Source organism: Heptranchias perlo, chromosome 17, assembly GCF_035084215.1.
Source record: "Heptranchias perlo isolate sHepPer1 chromosome 17, sHepPer1.hap1, whole genome shotgun sequence".
Lineage (NCBI taxonomy): Eukaryota > Metazoa > Chordata > Chondrichthyes > Hexanchiformes > Hexanchidae > Heptranchias > Heptranchias perlo.
In genome coordinates, this window is record NC_090341.1 from 15207741 (window position 1) to 15234606 (window position 26866).

The 26866-nt window shown below is 41.8% G+C and overlaps 2 protein-coding genes across 2 annotated transcripts in view; both read right to left on the reverse strand.

Moving 5' to 3' along the window:
* arpc4l (actin related protein 2/3 complex, subunit 4, like) overlaps nucleotides 1-26866 on the reverse strand; it is a 449372-nt gene that overhangs the window by 282100 nt on the left and 140406 nt on the right. The window lies entirely within an intron of this gene.
* Nucleotides 1628-23843, reverse strand: ccdc3b (coiled-coil domain containing 3b). The gene is made up of 3 exons (XM_067999099.1): nucleotides 23204-23843; nucleotides 12857-13031; nucleotides 1628-3072 (listed from the first exon to the last, which is right to left on the reverse strand). The coding sequence occupies exons 1-3, from the start codon at nucleotides 23557-23559 to the stop codon at nucleotides 2779-2781; spliced, it is 825 nt and encodes a 274-aa protein (XP_067855200.1). The 5' UTR covers nucleotides 23560-23843; the 3' UTR covers nucleotides 1628-2778.

Sequence of the window (26866 nt, forward strand, 5' to 3'; positions counted from 1 at the left end):
TTCACAATATTGGTGAGTATACACTTCCTTAGAGATGATCAAAAGACAGTGGTCAGTTAGGAAATGACCAGTCCCAAGTAACTACATTTGCATTGCTGGCATCTCTGCTTCCACTTTGCATTCCTGGACAATCATTTTTTTATTGGCAAGCTCAGCTAGAATTTGAAACATGATCAGAATATTTTGCTAGAATCTGTGCAAGCTTGGACCATAAAAACCGATGAAGAAAGAAAGGAAAGGAAAAAGAAAAAGAGAGAAAGAAATAAAGAAAGAACTTGCTTTTATAAAGCACCTTTCACCACCTCAGGACATCCCAAAGCGCTTACAGCCAATGAAGTACTTTTGAAGTGTAGTCACTGTTGTAATGTAGAGATATTGTAAACACAGATGAGTTGGACAGCTTATTCAAAGCTACCATAATTTTATTGTAAACATAATGCAACAGCATTGAAAGGATCCAGGGCATAATCCACTTACTGTGAAGAGTAGTAGTTTATTTTATTTTATTTGGGATCCAATTTTATTAGTTACTTGCTTTCTCCCATAAGGTCTTTCACTAGCTGAGAAAGCAAATTAATGATATGCTCGCAACAGGATGGTATGAAGTGCATAAGAGTGGCATGGAATAGGTCAAGTTGTTCTGCTTTGCCTCTCCCTGTGGGGACAGTATTCAGTCTCCACTCATTGCTTCCTCCAAATCGCACAGCTGAGACCAGAAGCACAGGCTGTGAGAAACAGGAGTCCTACCATTCTTAATATGTTAGGAAACCAATGTAGTTAATGTTGCACCACCACACTGCCATTCAGAAGTCCTAACTTCCCTTCTCCCATATTCATCATTCAACTTGTACCTTTGAATCAGAAGTAAGTAGACTCTGAAAGCAAGAAACTAGAAAAGGTGAGAATGGTTTTATTAATACTTTGAACAAGACTCTTCCTGCTTAATAATCAGTACTAAAACTACATTTCTGCAAACACCCAGATCACTTATTATGAGTCAGTGATACTTTTACATCAATGGTACTAATTCAGTAAATCAATGAAAATTCTAACACAAATGTATGGCTAACCTTTAAATAATAACCTTACTTCTGAGGAGATTTTTTTTTGTAAAGATTCATCAGGATCTTTTTGTTCATTTCATTAATATTTCACTGCGATTTATGTCATTGCATCAAATGGTTGTAAATAAATGAAAAAAAAGTTTGCCAACTACTTTCTTAAAGGTGAGATGTGATTTTGTGATTCTCTCTTCTTGAACTAACAGGAACCAACTCCTCCCAAATTAACTGAATAGGCCCAGAACAATCATTGACATATAGCCCCTCCTGCAAGTTACTGAGTTTAATCAGTGTATTATACCACCTCCCCATATAAATCCACGAGTTCAATGATTAATCACAGCATGAACATCCCTCCCATGAGTTAGTGGTGTAATGACTGCAATTTAAGACCCCACCTCCAGCCACCAAAGTTGCCAAGCTCCAGGAAAAATCACTCATATCAACTGCAGCTTTTTCTATCTAAACTACAAATTCTTAGACAAAAAAATCTAGAGCTGCTAAATCTGTTCTGGCCAAGCAAAGAAATAAAACATTAAAAGCTTTATAAGTGCACAAATGAAAAGTGGTTATGACAGGAAACACTCTGCCTAATCTAGTCTAAAGCAATCACAGACAGAGTCATTTGAACACTATGCAATGGATTGCTGGTAACAGTGATTGAGGTTAACTGACCGTATTTGGGGACAGGGCGAGCCAGCAGGCACAACAATCTTCAAATGGACTTGAATCAAATTGCTTAACCATGGTACTTAACAATTTCACTTAAGGTATTAATGAACTCTTTAATGACTGAGAGCCTTTACCTAAGGTAGAAGTGTTCTGGCCAGGCCATTTTCTCATTCATAGACTTTACTCACCTCTTCCAATTCTACAGTGGGGAGTTGCATAGAGAATAACAGACAGTTAATGTGGTATGGGACACAGAATAGCAGAAGGATGATGATTTAATGTACTCAGGGAGTTCAGAATATGTGATGAACTAGAAGAAAGAATCTGGAGTGATTTACATGGCACACTGTCAGCCATCTTTTGCATTTTATGAAATGCTGTTTGTGTGTTTTTCCTCCAATTTAAAGTGTTTCTGAGCTTTACTATTTACTCACACAATGGTCACTTTAATCACAGGGCAAGAGATTGAAAAATAAATTTATGCATTTTTTTTGCTTGGTAAGGGAAGTCAAATACTAGGAAATAGGACATATCTCCCTTTTTTAAACCAAATGTCTGCATTAAGTACTCCAATGTTAGGAACAGTATAGACTGGACAGAGAGTAAAGCTCCTTCTACCAATAATATGCTTCACCCCAGCCTCAGTGCATCATGAACTATTGCCCTGGTACAATTTGCTCTGTTTTCCACATCAGCTGTTGGTTCTCTGAGTGAGATTGCCAATTTAGTGATAATTGTAACAGAGCTGTAAGTAGTTTTCTGCAGTGGGACCCATGTCTGCTTCACCCTGCTCCAATCTAATTTCACTTAAGACCCTTACAAGAGTGTTAACTAAAAACAAAAAGTTGATTTAAAATGCCCAAGTAACATAGTGTAACTGTGAAAGCCAAACAACATGCTTTTTTTTCTACTTCACTGCACTATAGTGTTACTGGGAATAGATAGCCACTATAGTGCAGGCAGTTTCCACATGTGTCATGTTCCCGCTTGGTAAGGGAAGCATTACATCTCTGATTTACAGACTATTACAACTAGTGAGTCTGCACTACAGTTTATGGCTGACCGGTTTCTTGACTGGTTTCTTCAGGATCTGCTTGCCAGTGTCCTGTTTGGCATTCATTTTCCCCCTCTCCTTGTTCTGTTCCTTCTGCAGGAGCTGCTTCATGAGTATTGCCTCTCTCTTGCTCTCTTTTTTCACCTGCCGAAGGGAACGCTTAATCCTCTTCACCTTCTCGCGCAGGTGATTGTTGGCCTTTTCAAGAGATCTCACTTTCTGGGAGAGCTTCCTCACACGATCTTCCTCCTCATAAAGTGCCTTCTGCACAGTTGAGCACAGGAGCTGAAGGAGACATTGAAGGCATCTATTAGAATACAGGACATCAAGATATTGCAACAGGTTTCTGTTATTTACAGTGGGGTCTAATAGGATACCCAGGTAAAATGACTATAAAGTAGATACTTATTCAATATAAAAACTGAGAATCATAGTACAAGATTTTAACATTAACAGTAACCCTTTAAAATAAATAGGTTATCGCTGGTCTTAAAATATCACCAATTGAAACATTTTGGCAATGCTATCAATAACCACTTGTATTTTTTTTGGTCAACCAGGTGTTTGACATGTGCGGAAGCCCATCACCATGTTTAATAGTCTCCAAACCAAGCTACTGAGAAATGTATAAATGCAGAATTTCTGCTTGTCCAATAGAGTGCATACTCTCTCCCCATATGGACATAGCCAATTTACCTAATTCCAAAGAGCTTAGTGCACGTTAGGAGATTCATGGCTTAGAAACTCTCGAGAGTGTGCAGGAGTAATGCTAGAGTTTAACCAGCTAAAATTGCACAACTTACTAGTACAGAATACTGGTAAGCTTCCTACTGCTTGCCCAGCTAGTACCACCTTATCCTTTTGAGCATTGGCCAATCATTAACGGTGCCTGGAGTATTGCAGATCTGCATGCTTCAGGTATTGGATTACTGACTCTAAGATTGAGGATTGACTGTTCCAAACTACTATCACCGAGTGTATCATTTTGCAGTGACCTCAACTCCAAATAGACTCTTCTTACATATCCACTTATATTAATAATATTGATCAGTATAAACTAAAGGTATCTTATCCAATTAATATATCACCTCCGACTAACACAGTAACTGGTTCCATTCCTCCATATTACACAAAATGATTCACCCCCCACCCCCCGAGCATTACCCTGATTGACTCAATCCTCTCCTTCTTGCATTGGACGATTCAATCTCCGTCCCCCCATATTACACTGAATGATTAAATCCCCCATATTACGATTGATTCAGTCCCCCGTATTACAATGAATGATTCAATCTCCCTGTTACAATGAATGCTTAAGTGCCTCTATATTACAATGATAGATTCAGTCCACGTATTACAATGAGTGATTCCCGATATTTACAATGACTGATTTAATCCTCCGATATTTACAGTGAATGATTCAGTCCTGTATATTTACAATGAATGATTCAATCTCCCCCCCCCCCCCCATAACAATATATCAATTCAGTTCCCCACCATCAGAAACAAGGTTGTAGCCTCTTTACTGGAAGTGTTTCAAGGATATTTGATAGTTCTGATGGGAGTCCCTGGGACTGTGATTAATATATCACCATCTATATGAAACTATGCTCAACACTTAAAAAAACATATAGCAGGAGTTCTTAGGCAGGATGTGACCAATCCACTTTCTATAGTCAAACACAGATAAAATCAAAGACAAATGTTTCCTCTTAAAAGAATTGATCCTTATCAGAGATGAAAACATTATGTACGGACTGCATAGGGTCTCTGTACTGCAGCCAAAAACAACACAAGATTGGAATTTTCCATTTTCTTAAGCACATTTTTAAAATGGAGACAAGTTCCTCAAGCTCTGGATTCTTCTGTTTGCATAGAGATATATTCCTGGGTTCTGGACTGTGCTTTCTGCAGAGGGGTGTCTCTGGGTTCTGGACTGTGCTCTCTGCAGAGGGGTGTCCCTGGGTTCCGGACTATACTCTCTGCACAGGTGTGTCCCTGGGTTCCGGACTATACTCTCTGCACAGGGGTGTCCCTGAGTTCTGGACTGTACTCTCCGTACAGGTGTGTCCCTGGGTTCCAGACTATACTTTCTGCACAGGTGTGTCCCTGGGTTCCGGACTATACTCTCCGTACAGGTGTGTCCCTGGGTTCTGGACTGTGCTTTCTGCAGAGGGGTGTCTCTGGGTTCTGGACTGTGCTTTCTGCAGAGGGGTGTCCCTGGGTTCTGGACTGTGCTTTCTGCAGAGATGTGTCCCTGGGTTCTGGACTGTGCTTTCTGCAGAGGGGTGTCCCTGGGTTCTGGACTGTGCTTTCTGCGGAGGGGTGTCCCTGGGTTCTGGACTGTGCTTTCTGCAGAGGGGTGTCCCTGGGTTCTGGACTGTGCTTTCTGCAGAGGGGTGTCCCTGGGTTCTGGACTGTGCTCTCTGCAGAGATGTGTCCCTGGGTTCTGATCTGTGCTCTCTGCAGAGATGTGTCCCTGGGTTCTGATCTGTGCTCTCTGCAGAGATGTGTCCCTGGGTTCTGATCTGTGCTCTCTGCAGAGGGGTGTCCCTGGGTTCTGGACTGTGCTCTCCACAAAGACATATTCCTGGGTAATGGTCTGCGGTCTCCTTAGAGAACTTGTTGCTGGATTCTGGATTGCACTTTCTGTGAAGAGATATGTTTGTTGGAACCTGGACTATGCTGATTCTAGTAGTATGTTCCTATATTCTACACTGTGGAAAATACTTTTTGACTTAAAATGTTAATTATGAACATTGGGTGTTTCATAAAACGTTATTTTAAAGTACAGAAATTGTGCTTTTGAAAAGTGAAACAACCTTCATGCTTAAAGTGTTAACAGATGTACCATTCTATGGAACTGTCTTAGGAAAGAAATTGGTCTCTGGGAAATTCTGGTAGTATTCCATCTTTGCAGTGATGTCAGTGAAACTTGATATATATTCACTAATCAGGCTCACAGCAGGAAACCATGACAAATACATCATAAACTGATGTGTTGCTACGTATATATACAAAACAGTATGTCTAGTGCATGTTTTGTTTATCATATCTATCTATATACAAATTTCTTTTCAGTGTAAGACTTCAAACAACTTGCATTTCTATAGTGCCTCAGGACGTCCTAAAGCCCTTTACAACCAATGGAGTACTTTTGAAGTGTATTCACTGTTGTAATGCAGGAAACGCGGCAGCCAACTTAAACATAGCAAGGTCCCACAAAATTAAATAAATGACCAGATCATCTGTTTTAAGTGTTGGTTGAGGAATAAATATTGTCCAGGACACCGGGAAGAAATCCCCTGGTCTTCTTCACATAGTGCCATGGGATCTTTTACATCGACCTGAGAGGGCAGAAGGGGCCTCAGCTTAACATCTCATCCTCTGACAGTGCAGCACTTCCTCAGTACTGTACTGAAGTGCCAGTCTAGATTACATGCTCAAGTCCTACAACTTTCTGAATCATAGACGGGAGTGCTGCTGACGAACCGGATTCTTTTTTCCCCTCAGTCTGGTTCAGCAAAAACTGAGTCGAATACACATTTAAAGTTCAACACAACTTTAATAGCCGGACTTGGTCTGCAGCATCGATTTGGAATCCTGTTAGAGTCCTTCTATGCTGGCAGAGCAAGACAAAGAAACATACAGAAATCCAAACGTTTATACAGATCAATAGGGGTTGGAACATTTGTTAACACCAATCATAAGCCGGGCACAGGTTGGCCATGCTAGGTTACCTAATTTCAAGCCAATCACAAATAGCCCATGTCCTGATCATGCTGCAGTGACAGACACTGATGGATGCATCCTTTCTTCTCACCAGAATGTTCTCCCCTGTCCCTCTCGTTCCTTATCTCTTAGCTTGGAATGTCTCTCGTTCTCGTTAAGCTCGTTAAGGTTATTGATGATCCAGCTACATGGAGACACCCAGACCCGTCCTTGACCCACATCAAAGACTCCAAAGACTCCTACACTGATAAGACAATGCAGGCCTTATGGTAAAGAGATGAGCATGCGAACAGATGGCCTAAAGAGGCCCACTGTCCTAACTCCCAGCTAACAGGCTACTAATTAACCCTTTTCTAACCACATTGCTACTTCTGCTATTTTGCCACGTAAGCACTTTACTATTTTACTGGACACTGACCACGTAGGGATTCTCACTGCCACTGAGCCAAGCCTGATACTAAGCTATTCACAATTAATACCAATTAAACTCTGATTAACTTGTGTCTGTGTGCCAATAAGTAGACTTTGTGGCCTTAAAAGGACACCATTCCACCTTAACAGTACAATAATACATTGTGCATTACATGGTATAACACTTTCATCCTTATAAAACAGTATGTTAACATCACAGGAGATTGGTTTGTATCTGCCTCTGACATAGACAGACTGGTGAAATGGGCAGACACATGGCTGAAATTTAACTCAGAGAAGTATGAAGTGATACATTTTGGTAGGAAGAATGAGGAGAGGCAATATAAACTAAATGGTACAATTTTAAAGGGGGTGCAGGAACAGAGAGACCTGGGGGTGCATGTACACAAATCTTTGAAGGTGGCAGGACAAGTTGAGAAGGCTGTTTAAAAAGCATATTGGATCGTGGGCTTTATTAATAGAGGCATAGAGTACAAAAGCAAGGAAATTATGCTAAACCTTTATGAAACACTGGTTAGGCCTCAGCTGAAATATTGTGCTCAATTCTGGGCACCACACTTTAGGAAGGATGCCATGGCCTTAGAAAGGGTGCAGAAGAGATTTATTAGAATGATACCAGAGATGAGGTACTTCAGTTATGTGGAGAAGCTGGGCTTGTTATCCTTAGAATAGAGAAGGTTAATGGGAGATTTGATAGAGGTTTTGACAGAGTAAATAAGGAGAAACTGTTTCCAGTGGCACAAGGGTCGGTAACCAGAGGACACAGATTTAAGGTGATCGGCAGAAGAGCCAGAGGTGACATGAAGAAACATTTTTTTACACAGTGAGTTATTATGATCTGGAATGCACTGCCTGAAAGGGTGGTAGAAGCAGATTCAATAGTAACTTTCAAAAGGGAATTAGACAAATACTTGAAGGGAAACAATGTACAGGGCTATGGGGAAAGAGCATGGGAATGGGACTAATTGGATAGCTCTTTCAAAGAGCAGGCACAGGCATGATGGGCTGAATGGCCTCCTCCTGTGTTGTAATGAAAACGGTATGATGACACGTGTTTCCTGTTTCTCTGGTGTCACACTTCCTCTGTCACTCTTTGGTATCAAAATTCTTGGTTTGTTATTCTTTGGCTTTACACTTTCCAACCACTCAAACTACAACTGGGACAACAAAATAAACCCATTTCTCAAACTTTTTTGGAGAACCTTTCATTTCCCATTTTTCGTTTTCACAAACTGAAATATCCAGGACTCAAAATAAAGTTTCACAGAAAATAAAAACTTAAGAAAATATAATTTCACACAAATTTACTCAGCTTACTCATGCAATTGTCTTTCCTGACTCTCAATAGCTTCATTAATGTTTTGGTTCTCACGCCTCAGGCCTCTCTATCAAGCCTCGAACTCTATTTTCTCCATCTACCTACACTGTGTGCATGCCTGCACACCCACCACCCCCGACATCTCCCAACCATGTCTCCCACTCTCCTGCACCATCGTGCAGATTCAATGCACCACATCTTCAAAATTACCCCCGTTATCTCTAAATTTTCACTTTTCTCCAATTTAAAACTGATTTTAATTATTTTGCCTTCCCCATTTTCTGATGTTTCATTAGCCTCCTGATCCCATCACCCAGCAACCACATTAAGCACCTTCTATCTTATCTCACCCTTCCTGTTCATTCTTCTTCCTAACGCAAACCTTTTTATTTACTTTTTCGCATTCTTACCTGTGATAATGTTTCCAATAACAACAACAACAAGTTCTGAATTTTAAAAAGTTTTACCAATGGGTTGTGCTGAAAAGGAAATATGTAGATAAGAAAAGAGGTTGTATTCATATTTACATATTGTGTGCTGTAGCCTCCAGCTTGAGTCTCTCCAACTAAAAGATTAAGAAGGAAATATGTAAACAAAAAAAGTGTTAATTTAAAATTTTATATATTCCTTGGCCATTCCTGTAAAAAGTCACATCTTAACCAGTCTGCTCCCCGTATTACCAGCAGAGACTTATGTAGGAAACTGTGGCATTTATTTAGTGGGTAAAGAAAACACCCTGACCCTGAAAATCTGGGATGTGGGGGGCAATTCCAACAATTATGCTTGGATTGCACCTGCTAAAACTCCACTGTCAACCCCGCTGAAGGTCACACGGTAGGGGAGGGGTCTCCAATTGTGGGCCTTTGGAGGGGTGGGCCTTCGGAGGGATGGGCAACTGGGCTCCCTCCCCCACTGCCAAAGACCCTGGAAACTCAGAAGAAAGCTAGCCAATCTGGGCGTTATGGGTCCTCCCTGAAAATTGGAGAATTGTGGCCCCAGTGACCCATTGCACCATTTTAAAAATGTTGCAAAAAAATTTGCCCCCGATCTTCAAGGGTCCAGACCCCAACCTCAGCCTGGATCCCCCAGGTGAGGCCCACGTGTCTTTCAGGAGGCCAGTGCTCCTCAACTCACTGGGCACACCAGCCTCCAAACTTATGCTGGGTGCCATAAGGCCAAGAAAAAGGGAACTCCCAGCATAGGGAGACCCTGCCTCCAGCTCCGCACCCTCTGATGTAGGGGAACCATATTTAGGGTGGACGGAGATTCCAACTCAGACAAGATCTTCTTGGAAACCATTCACGTGGGCCAGGACCTGGCATTTCCAAGTACCAGCCTATTTCTCCTGGCAGAGCTATAGCGGGAGTGCACCAGAAAGCCCATGCATTTTCAGGAATCAATCAAAGATCACTTCATTCACCAGGGGTCAATTTTTGTTTCTGGCGAACATTGGGTGAGCGGTGGGTGGGGCGTCCACTCCACTTGCCTGAAAATGCGGCGGGAGGCGCAATCGATTTTCATGCTCAGGCCTCATTAACATTGAATAGGCAAGCTACTAATCATGCTGCTAATAGGCGGCTCACCATTTGGGAGGGTGGGAAATCCGCTGGGACAGACACTGGAGCAACACCTTAAAGGGAAGTGTTGAAACGATCGGAGGGTCAAAGGAGCAACAAATTGAAGTGGCAGGAAAATATAAAGAGCCCCTCAAGCAGCGAGGAGTTGAACTTAAGGGAGCCATTAAGGCTTAACTGCCCCAAAAATAATGAAGAAAAGGTCATTGTGAGACCTGCTTCCAGCTTTACCCATCTGCAGCTTATGATCCCTTTAAGTAGCACTGAAACCTTCCCTGTGCACCCATGATTTGTGGGCGGGTTGAGAAAATAGCATTGGCAGCGCTAATTTACACAAAAATAGGCAACGTCCTAGGACCCTCGTTGGATTGTATTTATTAGGCCCCTGCCTGTTTCTGGCGGGTGTGCTGGCTGCCTAGATTAAGGTCCACCTGAAAATTGGAGCGAGCGGACATCAAGCGGTAAGTCAGCGATTTTTTTTTTCAATTACACTTCCGCTACCCATCCATTCATGTCGATAAACAGGGCGGTAGGTGGACAGAAATCATTTTTTGTGTCTCTGGGAAGATGTCCTACAAACTTCTTTTGAAATTATTCCGCTGGAGATGTGCATCCTCCTGCATTTCCAACCCAACCCCCTACAATAGAATAATGTCATGGGAGATATTTATAAATATCCCAGTACTCTGACATTACTCCAACTTTAAATTAAATACATCAACCAAAATTAATAGCTAGAAAAGCTGAAAGTAGAGGTCACTTGTGTAGAGGCAAGCAGTCGGAATTTAAAATAGATTCTGCTCGAGCGAACAACACTGCAAATATTCTTTACCAAAACAAAAAAAGCCACGTTACGTTTGAAGAACATACTTTTCAAATTTGCTTTTAGCCCTTCGTGTTGTGGATGCATAAAACCAGAGCTCCTGGTGCCAGGCCTCTGGTTTATTTAAATTCCTCAGCAATGTGGAATGACTTCAGATGGTGCAGCTCCAGTCAGGGAACTTTTGTTTTGGCTGAGTCACCCAGAGCTGCTTTATTTAATCTGTCTGCATTTAGCATGTCGGGGCATTGGGTTGCAGTTTGGAGAAAAGAACTGAACGCAGAGGAGATAATTATCCTCTCCCCTCTCCTGCGAGGTTGCATTATCCACTGGGGGCCCTTTATATAAACACAAAAAAATCTTGCAAGATTGGATTAAACACAGAAGATCAGGTTCGTAGAGGATATTCATATGTTGAGCATGGTAAAGACATCACAATGCACATGAAAGGGTAATAAAGATAAAAGCACCATGGGTTCTTAAGGTATATGATGTCACACCATTGGTACACTAGTAGTACCAGGAGCTTGTCAGCAGATAACAAGGAAATAAATTATACATTATAATGGCATTAGTAGATTTCTCATGAAGCTTTTGACGTTTATCGAGCTCCCAATGCAGCTTAAGTTTGACAGCAATTCACCCCTCACTTTAATACAACAAATTTACTGCAGATATATATCATATGACTGACTTGAGGTAAAAATATTACTAATGTCGAAAAATCCAGCCCTCATAATATGTGCAATACTATTTCCCAAACTTTACAAAACTTACAAAAGATGCTAAGAACGTTATTCCCTCCCCAAAATCTCCTAGTCCTAGTTATGTAAATTATACAATTTTTTTTCCTCTCTGCCTTGCATGGTACTTGCATTCACAAAAAATAGTGTAATGTAAAGAAATCATTTGAGTAATTTGGTTTTGTTGTACTTGCTGAATAGTAGCTTTTTAAACAAATATTAGGGGTTCAATTGCTTAGCTTTCTGCTGGTTATTCGTTCCTCATTGATACTTTCTACCACGTTTTAATTTGTTAACATTTGGTCATTTGGATATTTGGTAACTTAACAGGTAACTGGTTGAGCCAATAACAATTTTGTGCTCTACAGTCATGTGACATTTGGAGGTGTAATGTGATGCATTTTTTTATTTGTTCATGGGATGTGGGCGTCGCTGGCCAGGCCAGCATTTATTGACCATCCCTAATTGCCCTTGAGAAGGTGGTGGTGAGCTGCCTTCTTGAACCGCTGCAGTCCGTGTGGTGAAGGTTCTCCCACAGTGCTGTTAGGAAGGGAGTTCCAGGATTTTGACCCAGCGACGATGAAGGAACAGGGATAAATTTCCATAAGACACAAGGGCCTAGAAATTGGATCATGTTCGAATTGGGGTTGCATGCCCCGAAGTAGGCTGGCGGCAGGATCAAGTAAATTGGTCTGCCGGCCTCATTAGGATATTACCAGCAAACTGCGGACACCATTCGCGGCCCCAGAGGCAGTTCGCTGGTCGTGGAGAGACAAAAGGATCATTCAACTCAGACACCGGCTGAGGTCCTCAAGAGATTTTGGTGTTATAATTGGATAGCCATGTAGTGAAAGATAGAATACTACAGCTTGGTCTTTAGTTGTTTCCAAGCCTTTATTCATAGAGATTCCCCTTACACACACACCACACCCTAGATAGGTTCTCTTATAAAAAGGATACAAGAGAGTCCCTGTTTGATATCCACAACCTGAATACAATTAACACTCATTGATATAAATTATACAATTAACATCTGTTGGGGGGGAGGGTGGTAAAAGGGACTCCTGCTCTTCCCCACTCCACAATAAGGTAAGTAAAACAACTTTAGACTTACCTTTCGGGTAAAGGGACCGCTGGTTTGGTTGCTGGGCGCCTGAAGAAACTGACCACAGCATGGAAAACACATGTTACGGTCATCCGCTGTCCAATTTGGCAAAGGGGTCTGAAATAGGCATTAGGCCCCTGATTTGCATATGCAGTGGGCCTAACACCTGTTTCAGCTGCACACCCTGGATGCCTACTGAGCAGCTCTAATCAATATGGCGGGCGGCGCACTTTCAGCGCAGAATGAGCACATGCACGCCACCCGCCATGTTGGAAAACGGGCACAGCGCGATCCAATTTCTAGGCCTAGACTTTTAATTCTACAGATTATTCAATAAAGCCCTACCCGATTGTCCTCTTGCAGTTCCCACTCAGGGGTGTAGGTGTGATGATGGGTGCCACTGGTGCAGTTAGAGAACTGGAAGAGACTCGCAAACATCCGCTTGTTCTCGGTAGTGTCTGGGAAAATTGGATCTTGGAAATTGATTCCATGCGGCACAATGTTGTAATTCTCGTCCAGCCTGAAATAGAACAAAATTTCATAATCCTCCACAAGAAATTCACATGGTAGCTCCTTACGTCCCACCCTCAGCCATGGTAGTCCAGCGGCTGAGTGTACTTCTGAGTTTGGCAGAGCTGTGCCACTGCATGCGAGAACCTCACAGAGTCCCTCTATTTAACTTCAGGTTCCCTCCAACACGTACGAGACTTTGGTGGAATAGCAGTAATGAACTCTGCCTACTTTTACAAAGATTTTTGTGTAATGGAAACAGAATTTGACTTATTTGGGCAACATGAACCAAATGACCCAAGTTACAAACAGATGGAATTGTGGAATGAGATTCCCAAAGCACCAGAAACAATCCTGGGATACCGTGTAATAAAAACAGAATTTGACTTATTTTGTTACCATGTCAATTTCTAAGAAGGAGTGAGGGAGGGGAAGGCAGAGGAAGGGTCAGAATCTGCTCCCTGTGGAGAAGAAGGAAGATAAACTATTCCAAGAAGTTTCCGCAGGAAGAAAGCAGCAAGACCAAGAGAAAGAGACATCCAGAGTGGGGATGGGATAAGAACACTTCTCAGTTTTTCTAAGGGGGAGGGACAATTACTACTTCCATGTACCAGATTGCATAAATAGTTCAAAACATATTTAGATTAAAGGGGTGGTAATATTAACTTTTGTTGCCAGGTGAAAAACAGATAATAGTGAATCAGAAGCCCGTTTTACACCACTCCCTATTTTCTTTTCCGTCGGATGATGCCTTTTCGCTATCATTCGTTTTTCACCTGCCAACAAAATTTAAAATTACACGCATAGAATTTTACAGCACAGAAGAGGCCATTCAGCTCACCCATGCCTTCGTTGGCTCTCTGAGCTATCCACTTATTTCCATTCCTCTGTCCTCTCCCTTTAAATTTCTCTCTTTCAATTATATAGTCACTTCCCTTTTAAAAGGTATTATTTTCAATTCTGCTTCCACCATTGTTCCTGTAGGGCATTTGATGTCCTAACAACTCACTGCATATTAAAAAAAATCTCCTGATCTCTCCTTTCATTTTCTTGGTGGCAATGTTAAGTTAATTCCATCTACTTACCCATTCACTAACCACTAGAAATATTTTTTTCTTTATTTACCTTATCAAGCTCCTCATAATTTTTAACAACTCTATCAGGTCTCCTGTTAACCTTCTTTGTTCTAATGAAAAGAGCCTGTTTGTCTAGTTTTTCCTAATAATTAAAGCCTCTCACTCTGCTTTTTTAAGCAGTTGGTTAGTGCTACGTTCAGGGTAAGGAACGTTAGTCTGAGCCTAAAGCAAAAATCAGATGGCGCAAAGGTTTGAGACCTTTCCCTCTCTTCACTATATTGCAACTTGTGCAGTTGGCATATGGATGATAAAGTTCTAGAGGTATCCGAGTATGCTTTGATGCCTATCCACACCACCAGTGGTTAAAGTAGGCCAAATGTTCTGAAATGGCATCCTAGTTCTTAAACAACTCCACCCCCATTCCTATATGATAGTATTTGCTGAATTCTTTTGTGCTTCATAATTCCATTGAATTGTAAAAAAAAATTTTAATTGCTCTAACCTGTATAAATTCTGGTCCACGTTGACTATTTGGCCATTTAAGAAGAGAGAGATATTGTGGTGTAAGACTATGGTCAACCCAGCATGCAGATAACAAATAGAGCATTTGTAAATTTCTCTGTTAATGTAAACACAGATTACTGAAAGATACAGGAGGTAATTTTAACCTAATCCACCCTTCAGGTGGACAACTGATTTTACACCCCACACAATTTAGGTTAAAGCTCCCCTGACAGTTTCTGGAACAGATGGCCCCATCTTGATTCATACTCTCTTGTGTTCTTTTATCTATTTTATACTCTCTAGTAAACAATAATAGAGACCTATTATATAGAAATATTTATCATACAACCCTGCTCATGGGTTTTACAAAGTCACACCTCTGGGAAATGTACTGCTGTATTGTGGGGCCTTATCCCAGAATATTCCTTTAAAAATCACTGCTGCGCCAGTGTAAAGGGAGTTTTAACCTGCACTTAACCAGTGGAGTGGGAAATAAAGTATGATTATTATAACACTTAATGTGTGTTGGTTTGATGCCCTATCCAGCAGTTTTGTGGTGTGATTGATGGTACTAGTGTAATATATTTTACTGGGTGGTCTCATTGAGTGATTAATGGCATTAATGCTCTATACTCTACCCATTGATCTAACTGCATGATTGATGGTATGTTACCAAACTAAAGCAAAATTTGTCCAAATCTGTTGAGTGGTCTCATTTAAAAAAGAGACAGCTAATTTTAAAAACTTGGCTCCTTTGCTCATAATAAAGAGGAATTATGCTATTACTATAGAAACATCAAGATATAATCTGTTGAGAAGTAGGGCTCGCTCAGTGCAATTTGAGTGCATTATATAATGGTAGCTTTGGGGGATTTTCTACAAGTACCAAAAAAAATGCATTTTAGAGCCCAAAAAATAAATATTTCAATTTTCAAATAATAATCATACTGAATACTACAAATAATTACTTTCAAACTCACATTATGCTCTCCAAAGTGATTTCATCTGCAATATCACCATGTCTCCCAGTGGCATTATTATACAAGAAATTTGATGTGCCTTGCAATGGCCTTTTGAAGATGCAATGAATTATGTTGCATAAGTATTCTTATTAAAGAAAGTTCTACTTATATATTGTGCAGTTAGTATCAATCAAATGTGACAACAACTAGCACTAACAGTTGTTGTCCCTTTGATTAATATTAACTACACAATACTTATAAGCTCATGGGGAGATTCTTGACAGATAGTTTTATATCAGTTTGGTATTGTAATGGAATCTGATACAGCATTACAGTAGTATGTTGGTAGAATAATAGGTGGGTCAGTCAGGTAGTGTAGTGCAGAATAGATTTAGTGATGCTGGTCTAGTATAGCATTATTAAGTAGTTCTGGCTCTGATGCAACTTTGGTATAGTTGTAAACACAGTAAATGCTGGAAATACACAGCAGGCCAGTCAGCAGAGAAACTAGAACTTAACAGGCCTTCTTCAGAACTTCGTAGAGTTGAGCTAGTCTGGTACAGCCATGTTGACCTGGCAAAGTAGCATTAACCTGTGAACTTGACCTTAATTTGATAGTGTGCCACTAGTTTGATGCTCCGTTGCTAGCCTGTATAACAATTCTGAAGCAGTAATCTGTGGAAACGTGGAGTTGTGGCTCCTCCCACCCCTGAGGGAGGGGAGAGGGAAGTGGGTATTTACGGTAAAACTCAGAAGGTTCTGTGGAGAGTGAGAGACAGACAGACAGATGGGTAGACATAAGATGAAGTGCTGTTGCAGTTGCCAACTTACATGATTGTTACCTGTTCTAATTAAATACATTCTGCTCTAAATAAAACCATGTTTAGAGTTGTGTCTGGATGAAGTTGAAGAGATTGCTATGTGGCACTTGCATGGATCTTCACACCTGGTAGGATAATTCTATCCGGAAAAGCATTATTAATCTAACCTCAACATAGGCAACATTGGAATCATCCTGTTCGTTTCCATCAGAAACTTTGCATCAGGCATAGCTTCATCTCCCTTCCCAACTGCTCAATATGGCTAAACCTGCAGCTGTGCAACCTCAGTGCTCTGTTTGAACCTTGAATTGAGCCACATCTCCACATCTGGTCTATCACTAAAACTGTTTAATTTCAGCTTCAGAACACTACTTGTCAATATCCCTATCTTAACATCACTGAAAGTTTAATCCACACCTTTGTCACCTCAAGGCTCAATTTCTCCCAACACTCTCCTCGTTGACCCCTCCAACTCCATCATACACAAGCTCCAACTATGGCCCATTTCTTAGCCTACACAGAGCCCTGCATAAAACCATCACTCTTGTTTTGAACAATCTCCACTGGTTCCCTGACCAACTATGCATTTCCTTTGAAATCCTTTTCTTTGACTCTCACCATGCCCTTGCTCCATCCTACCTCTGCAATTGTCTCCACCCCTACATCCCAGCAACACTCCCTGCTCTTTTGACAGTTTTATTATGTTCTTCCCCTCCATCAAAAACCTCCTCAAAATGTACCTCTTCAACCATGTATTCCATCACGTCATCTAACCTTTTGGTCCTACTCTATGCTTAGTATCCACTGTTCCCTCTGTAAAACACCTTGGGTCTAGAAAGGAATAATAGAAATGCTTTTCATGTGGTTAGTCAGCATCTTAAGGTCAGAGGGGAGAGGGGTGGTCATGTGAACAAGAGGGGAAAAGAAGAGAATGCAACATGATGGGGAGGACAGCTTAAGTGAACTAAGGGAGAAACTGAAGGGAGCAGAGAATAGCAGAACTGGGGAGGAGGGATGTGGAGGAGAATTTCCAGTATCAACTGGGAGAGGAGGAGAAGAGTACCTTCATGTCATTCTGAGAAACATATATATAGTTTGAAAGCAACTTATCAGTTTTAGCAACAGCCTACCAACACATATTCTCAACAATGAAATGAGGGATAATCCGTGTAATTTTTGCCACAATCTTGTGTTGTATAAGTGATGGACTGTTGGGCTTACCTGCAGCTGAAGTTATGACAAGCTGGCGCTCCACTGCACTCTCAGTGTAACTACATATTACAGGCTTACATTCAGGGCTATTTTTTGAGTTGTCATCTTTTTTTGAAACTGTTGCTAGGCTTTTTGCTGGTTTTCTAGGTTGGCATGTATGTAGTTGTGAGTTGTAGGATTCCGAGTGGCAATGATTTGCAAAAGCAATACAAACCTGGCAGACTGACTTTAGACTGGAAGAGTGTTGCCAATATGACATAGTTTCATTTTCTTTGCACGGAGGGACTAAACCTGGTGACACATTAGATGACATATTTGCTTTGACACGCCATAACTCGATTTTTCCTTGAGCCTCGACATCTATGATGGTGAAATCCTTCGGTCGACAGTTCGGACTGAAACACCGTCCCGTGCTTTTTTTCGCACATTGTAAACTAAGGCGATACAACCGCGGTATCATCGGTGTGTATGTGAAAAGGAGGAAGTATAATAATTACCAGCCTCATTGAAATCCCTGAAGGAACATACTTTTCCTGAGTTTTTTTTTCCTTTTAAAACGTGCCAAATCCTCGAGGGCAGCTTTAATTTCCGAGTTATCTTGTTTGCTTTACTAGACATTTCAACTGGATTTTAAAGAGCATAATTAAAATGATAATTAATAACTGTAAAAAGCAAACAGGATTCATGCAAGCTGGCAGCTGGAGAATTAAGTCCCCCCATCGCCCTCCCCCCTCCCAAAGAGTACATTAAAAAGCACAGTGTGAATTACCACAGTGTGCCAGCCTCTCACATCACTGATCGTACACTGGGGATGGCCTGTGTGCCCGGAGATCACAGAGAGATCAGTGCCAGGCGGGAGCACATACTAACCACACCGCCTGTTCACACTCTCACTTGCCAACCCCCTCGTTATGGCCAGGCTTGAATCGTATCAAAGCTTTTCAACTAAAAGACTAATAATGATTTAATTTTCAGGTTGGGAGACCATTGTCTTCAGAAGCTGCTTTGAACTTTTATTCTTTTCGTTTCCAAACGATAGGAAGAAAGAAAAACATCAAAAAGCCTATTGATAACTGTTTTGCGAACTGTTTCCTGTACTCTGCCGCAACACCTATGATTAGGATCAGTTACATTTGTTACTTGGAGTTTTACCATTTCTACGCACCGTCTCACGCCATTATTTTTCAAATGAATTTCTGAATAATAGTTTGCTTTGTCACAGGTTTTAAACGACTGTTAAGAATCAATTCGTCATGGAGGATATTCTGACAAAATCCCAGTCCCCGTTTTATTGCCAATCATGTTCGGCTATGTTTAAAAGTGATGTCCAAAATATCCTAATCCCCATAATTTAAGCGTAAACTAGATAAGCACATTTGTAAACAATTTTACAACACCAAGTTATAGTCCAGCAATTTTATTTTAAATTCACAAGCTTTCGGAGGCTTCCCCCTTCCTCAGGTGAACGATGTGAAACATCTGCATCTGATGGAAACATCTGCATCTGATGGACTGGAACATTTCCATCAGATAGACAGAAACTTCAGCATCTGATGGACAGAAACATCTGCGTCTGATGAACATCTCACCAGATATAAACATCTCCATCAGATAGACAGAAGCGTCTGCATCCGATGGAGAGAAGCATCTGCATCAAATATAAACATCACGGCATGATGAACAGAAAAATCTCCATCAGATAGACATAAACATCTGCGCCTGGTGGACAAAAACATTTCCATCAGACAGGCGGAAACAATTCCATGCCTATCTGATGGCTAGAAACATTTCCATTTGCTGGAGAGAAACGCTCCTCTCCTCCATCTGAGGGGGGGGGGGGGGACAAACCATCCTCACCCTCATCAGATGGGCAGAAGCATCCAAGTCTCTATCTGATTACATGAACCATCTCAATCACTACAATTTTACAACACCAAGTTATAGTCCAGCAATTTTATTTTAAATTCACAAGCTTTCGGAGGCTTCCCCCTTCCTCAGGTGAACGATGTGAAACATCTGCATCTGATGGAAACATCTGCATCTGATGGACTGGAACATTTCCATCAGATAGACAGAAACTTCAGCATCTGATGGACAGAAACATCTGCGTCTGATGAACATCTCACCAGATATAAACATCTCCATCAGATAGACAGAAGCGTCTGCATCCGATGGAGAGAAGCATCTGCATCAAATATAAACATCACGGCATGATGAACAGAAAAATCTCCATCAGATAGACATAAACATCTGCGCCTGGTGGACAAAAACATTTCCATCAGACAGGCGGAAACAATTCCATGCCTATCTGATGGCTAGAAACATTTCCATTTGCTGGAGAGAAACGCTCCTCTCCTCCATCTGAGGGGGGGGGGGGGACAAACCATCCTCACCCTCATCAGATGGGCAGAAGCATCCAAGTCTCTATCTGATTACATGAACCATCTCAATCACTACCTCTTAGTTTCCCAGAAACATTTCTATCCATCGAATGAAAATAAGCATCCCCACCTTCATTAGAGAACAGAAACATCTTCAGCGCTACCTCCAACCGATCGACAACATGCTTAGATTACAACCCTCCCAAAGTCCCAAACACCTAATTTCTTTAATAAATGTTTCAATAATCTAATGGTAAAATGGTTAAAACGATTCGCCACTATTTCACATCGTTCACCTGAGGAAGGGGGAAGCCTCCGAAAGCTTGTGAATTTAAAATAAAATTGCTGGACTATAACTTGGTGTTGTAAAATTGTTTACAATTGTCAACCCCAGTCCATCACCGGCATCTCCACATCATAGATAAGCACATGAGGGAGAAAGGAATAGAAGGGTATGCTGATAGGGTTAGATGAAGGGGGTGGGAGGAGGCTCGTGTGGAGCATAAACGCCAGCATAAACCAGTTGGGTCGAATGGCCTGTTTCTGTGCTGTAAATTCTATGTAATCAGGTGGATAGAAACATTTCCATCAGATGGCGGCCAGCATTTCCATCTCCACCCCCATCTGATAGGCAATAACGTCCCATTTCCGTTGGATAGACAAAAGACATCTCCATGGGATAGAAATATCTGCTTCTGATGGACAGAAGCATCTCAATCTGATAGACAAAACATCTGCATAAGATAGAAACATCTACATCTGATGGACAGAATTATCTGTGTCTGATGAACAGAAAAATGTCCATCACATAGGCAGAAACATCTGCAGCAGATAGAAACATCTGCATCTGATGGACTGGAACATTTCCATCAGATAGACAGAAACTTCAGCATCTGATGGACAGAAACATCTGCGTCTGATGAACATCTCACCAGATATAAACATCTCCATCAGATAGACAGAAGCGTCTGCATCCGATGGAGAGAAGCATCTGCATCAAATATAAACATCACGGCATGATGAACAGAAAAATCTCCATCAGATAGACATAAACATCTGCGCCTGGTGGACAAAAACATTTCCATCAGACAGGCGGAAACAATTCCATGCCTATCTGATGGCTAGAAACATTTCCATTTGCTGGAGAGAAACGCTCCTCTCCTCCATCTGAGGGGGGGGGGGGACAAACCATCCTCACCCTCATCAGATGGGCAGAAGCATCCAAGTCTCTATCTGATTACATGAACCATCTCAATCACTACCTCTTAGTTTCCCAGAAACATTTCTATCCATCGAATGAAAATAAGCATCCCCACCTTCATTAGAGAACAGAAACATCTTCAGCGCTACCTCCAACCGATCGACAACATGCTTAGATTACAACCCTCCCAAAGTCCCAAACACCTAATTTCTTTAATAAATGTTTCAATAATCTAATGGTAAAATGGTTAAAACGATTCGCCACTATTTCACATCGTTCACCTGAGGAAGGGGGAAGCCTCCGAAAGCTTGTGAATTTAAAATAAAATTGCTGGACTATAACTTGGTGTTGTAAAATTGTTTACAATTGTCAACCCCAGTCCATCACCGGCATCTCCACATCATAGATAAGCACATGAGGGAGAAAGGAATAGAAGGGTATGCTGATAGGGTTAGATGAAGGGGGTGGGAGGAGGCTCGTGTGGAGCATAAACGCCAGCATAAACCAGTTGGGTCGAATGGCCTGTTTCTGTGCTGTAAATTCTATGTAATCAGGTGGATAGAAACATTTCCATCAGATGGCGGCCAGCATTTCCATCTCCACCCCCATCTGATAGGCAATAACGTCCCATTTCCGTTGGATAGACAAAAGACATCTCCATGGGATAGAAATATCTGCTTCTGATGGACAGAAGCATCTCAATCTGATAGACAAAACATCTGCATAAGATAGAAACATCTACATCTGATGGACAGAATTATCTGTGTCTGATGAACAGAAAAATGTCCATCACATAGGCAGAAACATCTGCAGCAGATAGAAACATCTGCATCTGATGGACTGGAACATTTCCATCAGATAGACAGAAACTTCAGCATCTGATGGACAGAAACATCTGCGTCTGATGAACATCTCACCAGATATAAACATCTCCATCAGATAGACAGAAGCGTCTGCATCCGATGGAGAGAAGCATCTGCATCAAATATAAACATCACGGCATGATGAACAGAAAAATCTCCATCAGATAGACATAAACATCTGCGCCTGGTGGACAAAAACATTTCCATCAGACAGGCGGAAACAATTCCATGCCTATCTGATGGCTAGAAACATTTCCATTTGCTGGAGAGAAACGCTCCTCTCCTCCATCTGAGGGGGGGGGGGGGGACAAACCATCCTCACCCTCATCAGATGGGCAGAAGCATCCAAGTCTCTATCTGATTACATGAACCATCTCAATCACTACCTCTTAGTTTCCCAGAAACATTTCTATCCATCGAATGAAAATAAGCATCCCCACCTTCATTAGAGAACAGAAACATCTTCAGCGCTACCTCCAACCGATCGACAACATGCTTAGATTACAACCCTCCCAAAGTCCCAAACACCTAATTTCTTTAATAAATGTTTCAATAATCTAATGGTAAAATGGTTAAAACGATTCGCCACTATTGCAGCAGTATGCAAGAAGTCTGAGGAGTAATGTATTTCAAGTTAGACTGCTGTATCTAGGACTGGATACATTATATTCTGGACGGTTCAGAATCCAAAGATCTAAGATTCCCCCGACTCAAGAAGACGGCCAGCAAGTAAAACAAACCTCACATACACGAATGGAATTTGAACAGACGCCGTTTGCTCATTAAATTTGTGGAAACGAACTTTTTATTAAACTTCAAATGGGGGCTCCCTAAAGTTACTGTTCATGCCCGACCAGCACGCCATCCAAAGGAAAAATATCGATAGAAACGAGCTTTTACCTCACAGTTAGGGTGCATTTCAGATCTGCGCAAAAGATTCTCACCAATTTGAGGAGGTCGTGATATTTCTGCCATGCAGGAAGGCTTGAGCAGCCCTTCAGAACACGTCTGAATGTAAGGCTAACCGGCTGAATGGTGCGATACAGCGGTGTCTGCATATGGGATCAACCTGGTCCCAGGTACTGAGGAATGCATCTCAGGGTCGACCCCCCCCCCCCAACTTCCACCCCAAGTTGTCTCAGAAAGTAGCAGATATTCTTACCTGACGAAGAAATAGTAGGTGTTGTTTTCCATGACTGTGTAAGAATAGCAAGGAAAATATCCAAGTCCAGTCAAGTTAAACCTGGCTCCGGCTGGCATCTCCAACATACTGCCCCAGGCCTGGTCACATAGCAGCTCGACCTCTGCGGAGTAGAAGAGATCCGTGTCATATTGCCAGGGCAGGTAGTTATGCACGCTGTAAGTGTCCTTATAGACAGCCAGCACCTTTGCATAGACGATGATTTCGGCCAGTTCAGCTCGGCACGGCTCACTTTGTGGTCTCCAGTCGTGGGCCAACTGACAGCCCCAGCCTCCTCCCAGGACGGCCAGTACCAGGAATGTGAATACCCACCTCATTCTGTCACAGTCCCAATCCAGTAGTGGAGAGGGTCAGATAGAGAGGGGGAGAGAGAGAGAGAGAGTCTTCTCCAGATAGTAAAAACAGTCTGTCGGGTAAGTGGGGATCCTTTAAACTCTCACCAACTTGTGCAAACTCTTTCTGCTTCTTTCTTCGCTATTCCCTGCCCAGCGTGCATCTTTTAAAGGAGGTTTACGAAATGCAAATAAAATCCCATCTAACGAGGACCAACTGCTATCCGCGTAGGTTGCCGAATTTGTGTGATTTTTTTTTGTGGCAATTCTGTCGCCGGGCAATGAATGTAAATCCTTTTTTAAAAAAAACCTCACAGACAGAAGCAAGATCAGTTTTCAAGGGGTTTGAGTCGCCAAAATTTTCTTAAAGCGACAGCGCACTCGAACCAACCATGGCACGCGTTCAAATCCTGGTTCTTTTCTCATGGGCTTTCAGAGTTGCATTAAAGACATTGAACTCCCTTTAATAAGGTCTGCTTGGGCTCCTAATGACTTTATTCGGCTAGTTTTTGTTTGTAACTTTTATTTGGATTTTATTACAGTAATCCAGCTCTCCAAAGAACCTTCTTAGGTGCCTGCACATAAACAATCTATCTCGGTTGTTCAAATAAAAAGGGAAACACTGCAAATGTTGGAAATCTGAAATAAACACAGAAAATGCTCCAAATACACAGCTGGGTCCACTGCTGATGACATTAGCCATAAATGATGCAGAAAAGGGTATATTTACTGTGTCAATTTGGCTCAGAGTCAGAAGGTTGTGGGTTCAATTTCGCTCCAGGAGTCCAGCACATAATCTAGGATGGCACTTAAATGCAGTACTGCATAAGTGCTGCATTTTCAATGGTGCCATCTTTCAGATGAAACATTAAACAGGTTCCAGCCTTGTGATATAAGTGGATGTTAAAGATTCCATGGCACTATTCAAAGAAGAGTAGAGAATTCTCCCAGTACTCTGGTCAAGATTCCTCCTTCAACCAGCACCAGCAGAAAGATTAACTGTTTATTCATCTGGTTGCTGTTTGTGAGGCTTTGCTGTACACAAAATGGCTGACGTATTACAATACACAACAGTACAACAGTGCACAATGTAATTCATTCTATGTGAAGTTTTTTTGGATGTTTCGGAGAGGCTTAAGTTTTATATAAATGGCATTTCCAAAGCTTTCTGTACAAGTTACTGACATATTAAACCTAAATACTGAAGAATTATACCACTTGAACCAATAAACACGAAGCCATTAAGATACAATTAAACTGTAATAAGCTGCCTCCTCAGAGGCCAAAGTACATTTACTCACTACATAAACCCACTGAGCCATTTGGGGATACTTTGACTCATTTTCTCAGTCTAAGCTTTCCAAGTTGATCACTCTCAATATCTCCTTTTGATCATTCTCTTTCCATTTAATTAATCTGCTTTCTTATTAGATCTTAGTTTATAACAGATAAAGATCCAATAAAATTAGTGATTTGAGGAAATAAAATGGTTGTTTTGAGTGTAGTCAGGAGGATAATTCTTTTTAATAACAATTTGCGACACAGGAAGAAATGGCAATAATCAAAAGTAATTGTCTAAGACTTAGAATATGAATCTAATGGGAAGAAAGTGAATGGATGTTGCAACACTGTTTCCTGCTTTGTGCAGGCCAGCAATTAGTGGTACTGTGCTTTCCCCAATGCTACCAGAAGAATCTACAAGCTCGCCCCCACCCCACCACTGCCCTTCCTGCACAAGGAAGAGAAACCACTAACAATGACGGACAGTCTGTTCAAATTAAACATAAGGTGGGAAAAAATTGGATAAGGGCTGTTTTTGGGCGTAGGTAGCGTGATGCACTATTACCCCGCGCCCAATAACCATTGCGCAGGCAGGACACAACTTTCAGCTGGCCCGAGGACTCACCTGCAATCAGCATTCCATTCCAGGCCTTGCACTTGGAATCAACGCAATTCGCACTTTCCACCACCGGGGAGCTCAATCTATTAAAGGGAGGATGGTTCTTAGAAATCTCTTGATGGTAGCTGGTATCTGTTTATGCTGAAAATAACAGTCTACTGTCTGCACGGAGTCTGAACGGAGATCAGACATCGTGCACATAAAACACAGATGCAGATCCCATCCCTATGTTTACACACTGATAAGTTATGCTAAAACATTGAATAAAGGTTGTGCACTACTAAATCCTACATCCTCCAATCTGCACGCCAGACCTCACCAATCTGCCGATCTGAGTTGGTACCAGGCCTGCGAGAGTGCGTGCACCAAGGTTCTCTGCTGATGCACTAGAGACCTTGGTGCAGGAGGTGGACATCCTAAATCCGGGGGGAGGGGGGGCAGCAAGAGGCCCGCCAGACATATATCCAAAAGGCAGTGGTGGGCAGCGGGGGGGCAAAGTCAACGCCAGGTGCACAGCATCATGAACATGGATACAGTGCAGGAAGAAGCTCAATGCTTTGACATGAGTGGTCAAGGTGAGTTAGGTCAACTGTCAAGTGGTGTCTCATACCAACTGCACCACGCACTACACCCCACATCACCAACATACCAACAAACTCTTTCCATCAATACTCAACTCTTCCAACCATATGCTTCCTCTCACCCTTACACATTACCACTGTTGCAAGCCGCTGACCCACAACTCACAGGCCACACACACTGGCAGGTATTCAACAATGACAGGCACATCACCCAGACACACGTCCCGCTTTCTTGCAGGAGAAGGTGGTGCATATCAGGAAGCAGCATGTGTCAGTGGCATTTAGCCCCTCAAGCTTGTTCCGCCATTCAATGAGATCATGGCGGACCTGTGACCTCGCTCCATATACTTGCCTTAGCCCCATATCCCTTAAAATCCTTGGTTCACAGAAATCTATTAATCTCAGATTTAACATTCAAAAATGAGCTAGCATCAACTGCCATTTGCAGAAGAGCATTCCAAACTCTCCCACCCTTTGCGTGTAGAAGCATTTCCTAACTTCACTCCTGCACTTCCTGGCTCTAAATGTTAGGCTATGTCCCTGCGTCCAAGTATTCAAGTCTAGGAAACCTCCAAAAACAGTTGTAAATGTCTGGGCAGCCAGATGCAATAATCCAGCCAATAACCTGTAAATCCTGCATGATCCCTTTAAATAGCGCTGGTAGGGGTCCTCCAGGCACTCTAAGACACATTCAATGGTCGGGATTTAGACTGTGCGTTGAGTTAAGCGTTAAGTCCCGAAATGGTGTCTATCACTTTAAATTAGCGTTGCACGCTGATTGAAGCCATTTTCTCCCTACTTTACTTGATTC